The 10,572-nt window shown below is 32.8% G+C and overlaps 1 protein-coding gene and 1 long non-coding RNA gene across 2 annotated transcripts; both read right to left on the bottom strand.

Moving 5' to 3' along the window:
* Positions 1-14: 14 nt before the first annotated feature.
* Positions 15-5,144, bottom strand: LOC114076327. The gene is made up of 7 exons (XM_027915132.1): positions 4,790-5,144; positions 4,343-4,469; positions 2,495-2,698; positions 2,301-2,393; positions 2,095-2,199; positions 1,445-1,825; positions 15-179 (listed from the first exon to the last, which is right to left on the bottom strand). The coding sequence occupies exons 3-7, from the start codon at positions 2,573-2,575 to the stop codon at positions 162-164; spliced, it is 678 nt and encodes a 225-aa protein (XP_027770933.1). The 5' UTR covers positions 2,576-2,698; positions 4,343-4,469; positions 4,790-5,144; the 3' UTR covers positions 15-161.
* Positions 5,145-7,656: 2,512 nt separating this feature from the next.
* Positions 7,657-8,649, bottom strand: LOC114076341. The gene is made up of 2 exons (XR_003577175.1): positions 8,363-8,649; positions 7,657-7,874 (listed from the first exon to the last, which is right to left on the bottom strand). It is a non-coding gene; the product is annotated as an uncharacterized LOC114076341 (long non-coding RNA).
* Positions 8,650-10,572: the final 1,923 nt, after the last annotated feature.

The following is a 10,572-nucleotide window of genomic DNA, read 5'->3' as shown; positions in this document are numbered from 1 at the left end:
TTCATGTACAACCAAAACATAGAAAGTGATTGCTTAAAGATCTCTAATATCAACAAGTTCCAAAAATCCAAAAGTGTCATTCAAACGTATATGACAACAATACAAAAACTTCTTCATCTTTTGCCACAATGGATCGAGTTTACTTCTGGCCAAATTCAAATTCAGTTACCTGCATTTTCCTGCACATTTGAAATAAAATTATAAGTTTGTGAATTAATTGTGGAAGTGCATAATCAGAGAGAATTCACTGTAAGACAACCAATCCAAATCTAAATATAATTTCAATGTAAAAATTACACATTATAAGGACTACAACATTTGTGCAGTCTTCTGCTGTTGGCTCTCAAAAATTAAACATCAAAAGTTTAATTTGTGCAGTCTTCTGTTGTAAACTTCAATGTAAAAATTACACACAAGTAGTTCAAACAAACAAGTGATGACTACTGGAAGCAAGGTTCATAACATAGTTTAGAAGTGTCCACAAAAATCAATACATAACAACATGACATGATATTTTCAAAGAACTGCAGCATAGGCCAAGGTTCATCATCAAACTGCATCTCTAGTGCATACAAAAAAGACACAAACATCATCAGACTGCATCTCTAGGGCAAGGTTCATCATCAGCCAGTGAACAAAAAAGTCACAAACAAAAAATACAGACAAGAGAAATGTTTAATAAGAAGAGAAGGAATGCTATAAAAAGACACAAACAAAATCTTGAACAAGGTAAAGATTTAACAGACAGTGAACAAAAAATAGAGGACCAGGCTGCAAGAAAATCCCCTGCAGATTTTCCTCTCCAAAATTCTCTGCCTTGTCTGTAGTTTAAACAAGTAACCATTAAGGATCTATCAAACATAATAAATCTACCCACAAGATCTTCTATTAATGGTTAAGCTCTAGATGGTTTCTCTACCCTACAAAGGTAAAGGTTTGCAAACCATTAAACTCTATACTAATAACAATAGTATTATAATTGTCTAGCATGTAGACATTTTAATCACAGGCTGCAGCACATTAATACTAACAGCCACAACCACCTAGCTAACAGACACCAATATTAATAAAATAGCAATAGCTTCATAAAGGTGCAGAAAGACCATTAAAAGACCAGCTACAATATCCTTTACAATGAGCTGGATTCAGAAGCTAAAGGTAGAAAATAGTGTCATCATTTTTTAAATGAACACCATTGGCATCTTCCATAAAACATAATGTGTTAGCCACAGACTCCTCAATTGCACAATACTAAATGAACAGTTATTCAACTAACGATTCGAATGCATAAACCAAAAACAAAAATATTCTTAACCGTTATAAATTGGTGGACTAAACTTAGACAAGTAAAAATAAGTTTTGAATTTCATTACCAAGAACACCAACTAAACTAGAAGAAAAACAGTATTGACACTATTAACAGAGAATTTGAAATACAAAATACCTTTTGAAGAACCGAATCTTGAGCTGACCCCGAAGAATATGGAAGATTTGTGCCTCTTACAGCTTGTGCAGTACTTGCATCAATAGGTGAAGCAAGGTTAGATCCAACACACCCTGGTATATCTTGAAAATTCAATCCAGGGTTGTTTTGCAGCAATTGAGTGAACAAATGTCGCATTTCTTCTCTCAATTCTTCCTTTAGAGAAGTGATTTCATCGGCACGCTTTTGTTTTAGATTGTTAATTTCCTCATCTTTCTTCAAAGAACTTGTTGTCACTGATCTACCATAGCACCTAACTCGACCAGGCTGCTCCTTTCTAAACACTGCCATAAATGCATCATCAGTTGTTTCCCCAGAATTTTGGTGATTTTGAAGTTCAGCCTATTGAATAAAATTGGCATCCATAGTGAATTGTAAGTACTACTTCATTTACAATCCTATGATAGCGATCAAGCATTAAAACATTATGAAAACTTTTCATAAAAAATAATTAAACAATGTCGACAAATATTTGATATCTCCTCGAACTTGCACAAGAAGAAGAAGAAGAAGAAGGCATACGTGATTAAAATTTAATGTAGTCAAACTCCCCACAATATAAATGGTAAGTCTGAATAAACTTCACTAATAATCCTCTTTGAAAAACTTACTATTGCAACTTGGGTATCAGCCTGGATTTCCTTTCCCGTCTTGGTACGAGTTGCAATAAATATTTCAGGCTTTGATGGTTCTTCGTTGTTGTCTTTGGCTGCACGCTACAGATTATATCAAAAGAAATTTTTAAAAATCAGTAAGTTCTTATAAAGTACAAAAAAATGAAAATAAAATTTTGTATGAAATGTCAGCTAAGTATTACCAATGCCACGCGTACTCTAGCAAAATTAATAGGTCCCATTCGATGCCTCCACTTTTGTTTTTTCCTGTTTTGAGAATTCATCTCGCATATAGCCTATTGTTAAAAACAAAGAGATAATTGAATTGATATGTATAAAAAGAATAGATATGAAACAAAATTAGTCGATGAGTGGAAATGCACCATTTTAAACTTACTTGAACAGTTGGGTGTTTCCAATACTCGATCAACTGGCGGAATTGATTATGTGGAATGCCATCAAGACATTTTGCTAGCATATCCTCAATGGTACTGTTTTTATCAAAAAAAATCTTTTTAATTTTTTGCTTGTGTCGCCTCCAAGCATCACGAAGACCAGTTATCACCCACTTCTTTCCTTCTACTGGAAGTAGAAATTTGGACTATGCAAAATAAAATATATTTAGTTTCAGTAAGTAAAAAAAAATTAATTCTCAAGAGTGGTTGTTTTTACATTGACGTATTCCCACATGCTCTTATTAGTATCCTTTGGCACCACATGCAAACTAGTGTACATCAAGCTGATGAATCTAGGATTCCTTGCAATTGTTCCTATAAAGTTACTTAATTGTGAAACTATCTTATTAGTTGGACCCACCGCTTGTCCTTTATCAAATGTCACCTCCTTTCTTTCTTCCAAATTTCTTGCATTAATATCCTTACATGTTGTATGTCCTCGAACTTTTTTTGGCTTCAACATTTCTAGATTGATGTAACAGACATGAAATAAGATATTTCTTTTATAATGAGTTCTAAATCTTACAAGGTTTAAAACATACCTTTTGTACTACAATCAATGTCCAGCTCTTGTAAAACACTCTCAACACTTACTGCTCCCTGATATACCGTGGTTTCACGGTATTATTAATACTTTTTCCTTAATTTTAGTGTGTCCAAAAGCCTTTTTGTGCTAATTTTTATATAAGTTTCTCCTTATTTGTAGGAAATCTGTCCATAGATAAATGCGGAGATTTTGAGCGAAGAAATGCAGAAGAGACCACCTACGGAGGTTGTGACGGTCCGTCGTGCTTGTGACGGTCCGTAGGTGGCAGCGTAGTGCAGCTGCTGAAGGAAGATGGGGAAGTCTGACTAAGTGTGGGGTTACGGAGTCCATGACGGTCCGTCGTGTCTATGACGGTCCGTCCTGCAGGTTCGTCATGAAGTTCAGAGAAGTAATCCCAGTACCCATATTCCAAGAGTTTAAGTGTTTTGGAACGAAGACCCTCGACGGACCGTCGTGTCTGTGACGATCGGTCATACTTGCCATCGAGGGTAATGAAGAGAGCAGCAGAAGAAATTGCACAAGTATGGGACGATGAAGTCCATGACGGTGTGTCGTTTCCACGACGATCCGTCGCGAGGTCCGTTGACCCAGCCCCGTTTTGACAGATTTCCAGCAAATAGAATCCTTGCTTAATTAGGTTTTTTATTTTCTATAAATAGTTAGAAAAACCTCGTTTTGAGGTTAGACTCCGCATTGTTAGACGCTGGATTATTAGTTAGACTCTGTATTATTAGGTTATCTTGAGACTTTTATCATTGAGTGTTGGTGATTTTTGTTTATTAATCAAGCGAACTTTCGGATTTTACTCTTTCTCATAGAAGTAAGTTTGCGCGTATCACTCCCTCTCTACCCCTTCTAGACTTGAAAAATATATCCTATACCGTCTATCTCTAAGGCATATGATTCATTTTCTATATAGTGCAACTCAAAATACAAAGAAAGTTTAGCAAATTCATACTACGAGGTGATCCCAAAACAACTAAGAAATATTCAACTAAAGTTTCTAATGTAAACTTGAAAATGCAATAGAGAAACAACAAAATGACTTATAACACTTCAAGGCATGTAGTCGGAAAAAGAAACATTTTACAAGCAAATAGCTATAAGACATAATCAATGTGGTAAACAAAGGAACAAACCAAGCTTAAGGTGAGCACAACTATGAACTCAGGAAGACTAAAAAAACAGTGACATTAAAAAAGACATTAAAAACATTTCAAATTCATGTAGAGTAGCTACTTACAGTTGACGAAATCTATATTAGGGACAAAATATCGTAGGTATCGCCAGCTTCAACAATTTAGTTCTTCGAAGAAAGACGACTTATCTACAACTCAGTTCTTCATATAAAGGCGACTTAGCTTCAGCTTCTACATTCAACATTCAAGAGCAAAAACTAGTGAGTCAAAGATAATCTGCCCATTTATACGTAATACAACTATAAACTAAACTCCCAAAATCAACAAAATTCGTCTCAACAACACAAGAACATAAAAACCCTAACATCAATTTTTGACTGACATACAAGCATATAAAAATTTTAATGCTATAATTTAGACTTTTGAAGGTAAAATCTCTTACCTTATAAACTCTATTCCAACAAACTAAACCTTTAAGACATGAGGCATATTGATTTGTGAAGCATTTTCTTTCAATTTTCAAAAGGAAATCTGATGGAACAGCAGTTTACCCAGAAATCTTTGAAGAAAATCGTCTTCTTAGCTCTCCAATCTTGAACAACGAAGCTGAGAGGATAATCGTCTTCTTCAGTTCATGTTCAGAGAAATCGCAGTGCTCTTTGATTTTTCAGCTGAAAATGGTGTTCTTCAGTTGAAGTTTAACATAAATGTGATGAATGGTGTTCTCCAATCTTGAACAACAGCTGATTTCTTCTGTTCTTCGATCCTTCTTCAGTTACCGCGAATGGTGTTCTTCAGCTGAAAATGGAAGCTTCAGCTGAAGTTTTAGGAAATGTGGCCTTTTTTTATTTCTTTAATGTTTTATTCTTTTTAATTTTTCTTTAATGTTTAATTTTTTTGGCCAAATAAAAATGGGAGGGAGATGAAATTTTAATGTTAAAATGTTGGAGGGCATATAAAAATTTGGTGAAAACACTAAGGCCACATTTTTAATGTGTTGTATTTACAATTATAAAAATAAGACACTTTAAAAGTGTGGCCATTCATGTAAATAATTGTTGCCAACTATAACAACACTTATAAAGTGTAGGTTATCCCATTAAAGAGTACACTTTAAATGTGTTGCTAAAATTAATGTAGCTAAAAAGTCAAAATCTTTGGTTACACTTTAAAAGTGGTCCCAAAAGTATTTTAGGCAACACTTTATAAGCGTTGTCCAGATTTAGTGTTGCCGTAGACCTAAAATGGTGTAGTGTTCATGAAGAATAATTAAAATATCATGAGCCTTTATTATTCTAAAAGACATGTATTCTTGTCATATGCAGCTTCTCATACGTAGCTCCCTCTATAAGCTGAGCAGGATCTCTGTGAAATTCATACCTTGGCTCACCTTTTATTTTTGTATGGGACAATATTGACCGAAATCTTGTGAAGCCCCTGATTTCATCAAGACCATCTTTGCAGGCAGGGCAATGTCATTATCTGATTGGATCAGTAATCATTTTAATAGTTAATATTTCAAAACATTTGAAGAATTTTTTGAACCAAAACTATTTCTTTCGCTCCTCATAATTTATCTTAGTTATATCGGGGTGCTCATACAATTCATCATCAGTGAAAAACCCATCTTGATCGCTTGCATCATTAGAAAAATCCATTTCATTAGATGATCCAACATTGTTAAAGAAATCCAATCTTTTAAGCTAATAGTTTAATGACCACAAGTACTGTTCTTATTTTCCAAATGTCTTGAAATGGGATTCTCAGGAATCCATGGAATCTTTCCAATACTACTTTATTCATCTTTGTTGTCAGACTTTCTTGTACAAACAAAGAAGTCATCATTTCTCTCACAAATAGAATTATTCTTTGATGAGTTATTAAAAATCTTCCCAAAAATGTTATTGCCGTTGGAACTTATATTTGTATTAACCTAGAAAATATTTCACTAATCAAATGAAGAAGGAAAGATTTAGTAGAATTTCTTTGTCCATTTCTTTGGCTTTTATAACTTTTGGGTCGCTAGTAAAGAATGTTAATTCACAAGACCATAAACAGTAATATATTTATAAATTGAAAGCTAGTGTTTTGTCTACACTGCATTTACATATAAGAAAACTAATTATATGTAAATAACGGGCATCAAGCGAAAATAATATATACAATATATTATAAAGGATTACCACAAATGAAATAAACTTATTCTTAGCTGATTTTACTTTTTAGGTCAGATAAATAAATGGAAAAATTTTTATCTAATAGTGCATTTCCTTATTTAGCTTGCCTGTTTAGATTAGATAAATGAAAGGAAAAGACTTCATTGCATCATTCATATCTTTATCTCATAAAATTTTTGTGGTTAGATAATTAAAGGATTAGAGATATTAAAATCATCCATATAATTATTTGACTTTTGTTTTTAGGTTATATGAATGAAAGGATAAAAATTTACGAAATCATTCATATCCTTATCTAATTAGTTAATGAAATTTTTCATAACCTTAACTTATTTGCTTTTTAAGGTTAGATACATTAACGGGCGAGAGTTTATAAAGTCATCTATAACCTTAACTAATTTATCTTTTTAGGTTATATAAATTAATGAAGAAGATGAAATGAGAAGTCCCATTGCATGTCAACTTTCATCAGTTGATAAACTTTTCATGTTCTTTTGTACTTATGTATAAAAAATTTCTTCCAACCAAACATCCCAAAACATCTTTAATGTCAATAATCAATATAGGTTAAAATAAACTTTTGTAAGTTATAGATCATAATTTTCTAGTGCTTCAATAATTATTTTATTTTTCATCCTCATGAACACACATTGTGTATGTCCCATATAAAAATATTCACACTACCAAATTATAGTTCATATATACTTTTGAAGTTCAAATATATATATGCTCATGGATGTGGTGAATATATTCATAAATACGATATTCAATGACATCATTTTCACTTATGCATCCTTTCATTTATCATTCTGTTAAGCATGGTCTCGAATTTATAATTCTATCTTAGAAATTTTTATTTATGATCGTTTACTACATTGTTCCTCATTTGATATTTAGCTATCATTGAAATATTCATTCTAATCCCACTCACAACGTATGATAATTTAAATTTATATAGTTATTTTTATTTCTAAATACCAATTACAATCCCTAGATTTATCACATACTTATTGTGCATTATATTTTCCTTGTGATTTAGGTACAAGTGATCTTTCTCAATATAAAGTATTGAGTAGTTATTCACAATTAAACAATTGTTGAGTCTTCATCAAATGGGGACATGGTTTATTTGTTTCTATATTTATTTCTTAATTATTTCACGAACCAAAGTATAACCTTAACATAACATGTAGAATAATAGAAATAAATAGTTTAGAGAAAACATTTATACATCAAAAGAGTTGTCAAAGCGAATGTATAACATAAGTCTAAAAGTCATCTAACACATTATATGAAAATTACTAGGCCATAACCCATAGATCACATATGAAGTCTGAAACTAGAAATGGCATACGAATATGAAATCTCTTTGTCCTCGTAACGTGAAGACTCACTAATCCACTTGAATCACCCCCAAAAGATGTTTGTCCATGTGTTTTCTAGGTTGGATCGCCGGACCCTATTTTATGAACTTCTAAGTATAAGTCCCAACGGAATAGATAAAAGTCAAATACTAATATAACATGGAAAATGAAATTATCAACACCTAGGCACATCATTCAAGATCAAAACACAGAATGAACCCTAAAAAATAATTCAACATAGATGAGAAAACCATTCACTAATGTGAATTCATATTTGAGAAATAACTTTCACAATCATGATCAAAATAATATTTGAGAAAACCTTTCACAAAAACATTAATTCTTTGCATCAAAAGATTCTCATGATCATTTACAATAACTTCATAAACACATGCATATCTTGATAAGTTCATAATTCAAAGGTTCGTGAGTTTATCATTTGTTAATAGTTTAATAGGCATGGTTCAACATAATTTCTACTAAATATCATGTATTAACATTGAATCATGCATTAGAAGAATTAATTAACAATAACCAATCAAAATTGAATGAAAATGATAAAGATTGAATTGAAAATCCTAACTTGAATCAATTGAAATGGAAGGAAGGGATCGTACAACTTGGGGACCCAATGGAGGAAAAGAATCCATGGGTGAATATCCATGTACCTTGTTCCTTTATACCCAAGAAGAATGGAGAATTGAAGACTTTAAAGGAATCCTATCACTTTTTCTTCTTCATTAGGTTGAGGGAATTGTGGGAGGATGAATTTGGTAAAGTTTGGGGAATTTAGGAGAATCATAGTGGGTTATTTTGTGCATAAAACATTATATAAGGATTAGTATAGAATGTATAATTATATTTTTTGATTCAATTAACTAGGGAAAAGACCCAAAAGCCCCTCACAAAGAATGATTTTCATTACCATTTCCTAATAAATGGATACAAACTTGGTCGATATAAAAATGAGTATAGCGGCCTTTCTGGAGCGTTATAGAAAAATCACAGCTTACCATTAACAAAGCCATAATGTTCCACACATAAAGGACATAATAGTTGGTCATTAAAGTTTAATTATGTGATGTTGGCTTAAGAGACAAAGTGGGCTACTTAAGAGAACAACATTGGAGGGGTGGGGGTCACTTAAACAACCAGCCCTTATCCTTTACCAAGGCCTCTCAAGAGACTAGAGGTCCACTTTAATGAATTAGGGTCAACATAAGCATGTAAGGCTCTACTTAAGAGAAGGGTGCCTCTTAGGGGGGTTTCAATTTATTGAGCTTACAATTAACAAAGCGACAATGTTCCACCCTTAAAGGACATAATAACTTCTTTTTAAAGCATAATTAATCATTATAAATGGGCACCGCAGGTGAGCATAAGCAAAACCACAATCTAACATGAAACTAAGGTTTGTATAAATAACGACTAAAAGTATTTGATGCAGAAGCTGAATATAGATGGCATATTCAATTCAAAAATACCAAACAGATAACAAAAAAAATCAAAAAGCATAAGCCTCAAAATATATGTGAAAGCCTCTATGAAATTGAGTTGTACAGAAAGGTCTATGACTAACTGTAAAGTTTTTTCACGCCCCGAGCTACCCCTGAGACGCGGACACGGAACCTAGGACCACAAGTGATCCAAAGCTAACCCTGCTGGCATGATCATGAACATATTAAAGAATATAAACTGTTGCGGAAGCTAAATCATAATTTTAAACTGAAAAGATGGGGAATACCCATATTCTATAACTGAGAGATTTGAAAATAATGAGTTTAATACTAAGGAAATATTAACTCAATACTAAGCTGAAACTAACTATGTTTGAAGATAGCCTCTAAACTGGACTAGAAATACTGGGACAAGCCCCAACTAAATCTAGTAAAAACTGAAACTAAAAGATTAAATACTGAAAACAAACTCATGACTATTATCCTCGGACAATGAGGACTCACCACTGAATCTGCTGAATTGATGATCAAAAATTGATCTATGTGTGATCTAGATGCTGAGAACCTGAACCTACATCACGAGAAGATGTAGTGCATGTATGCGTCAGTACTTGAAAAGTACTGAGAATGTAGGATAGAATAAAGCTAAAATAAAACATAACTGAACAAGCAAAAAAGCATGTAAAATAATCTTAACATGATGTATAGAATTCTGAGCTAACTGAATGCAATGACCAATTTACAACATTCTAAAACTGAATACTGACTATACTGATAAATGATGAATGCAAGAGAGTCTGACTGAACTATGGCAGCTACTAATAACCGATAATAAAACTACATGAGCTAAATGTGGAGTCCGATGTATACGCCCCATCGAGAGGATCCAATATACCCTGCAAGAGGTATAAAGGCATGCTGGCGTGATCACTAAATTGATTGCCCACAGAGGGGACTTACAACCTACTTGGCTACTAGTTCTTGGACTAATTGAGTACGCTGAACCATAGTCCAACTCGGTATGATGCTACTCCCATGGATTTATGTAGTTAAATGATTATGTCTTAATTTTCTGTAATTACTGGATAGCTCAAAACTTAACATCCAAACTGAGAATGCAACATTTAATCATATAATGATGCATTAAAAACTGAGGCATGTATATCTGAATAGCTGAAATATCTGACCTAGCATGTGTAGTTCAAGAACTAAAGAAATACGTAGCGAGGGTTCTGAAATTCATGAGGTAACTTTACAATCTGATTTGGAACATATATTTAGTAAATTCATGAAGTTTTGTCAAAATTCTAGAAACCATAGTTTTAACCATGATAAG

Source organism: Solanum pennellii, chromosome 3, assembly GCF_001406875.1.
Source record: "Solanum pennellii chromosome 3, SPENNV200".
NCBI classification, from domain to species: domain Eukaryota; kingdom Viridiplantae; phylum Streptophyta; class Magnoliopsida; order Solanales; family Solanaceae; genus Solanum; species Solanum pennellii.
The sequence above is the reverse complement of the archived record's forward strand: the minus strand, read 5'-3'. Positions and strand labels throughout refer to the sequence as shown.

Bases quoted from the DNA above. Each gene is read 5' to 3' on its own strand.
- LOC114076327 (XM_027915132.1), bottom strand. From the start codon at position 2,575: ATGCTAGCAAAATGTCTTGATGGCATTCCACATAATCAATTCCGCCAG. The intron at 2,394-2,494 runs GTAAGTTTAAAA...TTTTAACAATAG, and splicing joins GGAAACACCCAACTGTTCAA to GCTATATGCGAGATGAATTC. The intron at 2,200-2,300 runs GTAATACTTAGC...TATAATCTGTAG, and splicing joins CTAGAGTACGCGTGGCATTG to CGTGCAGCCAAAGACAACAA.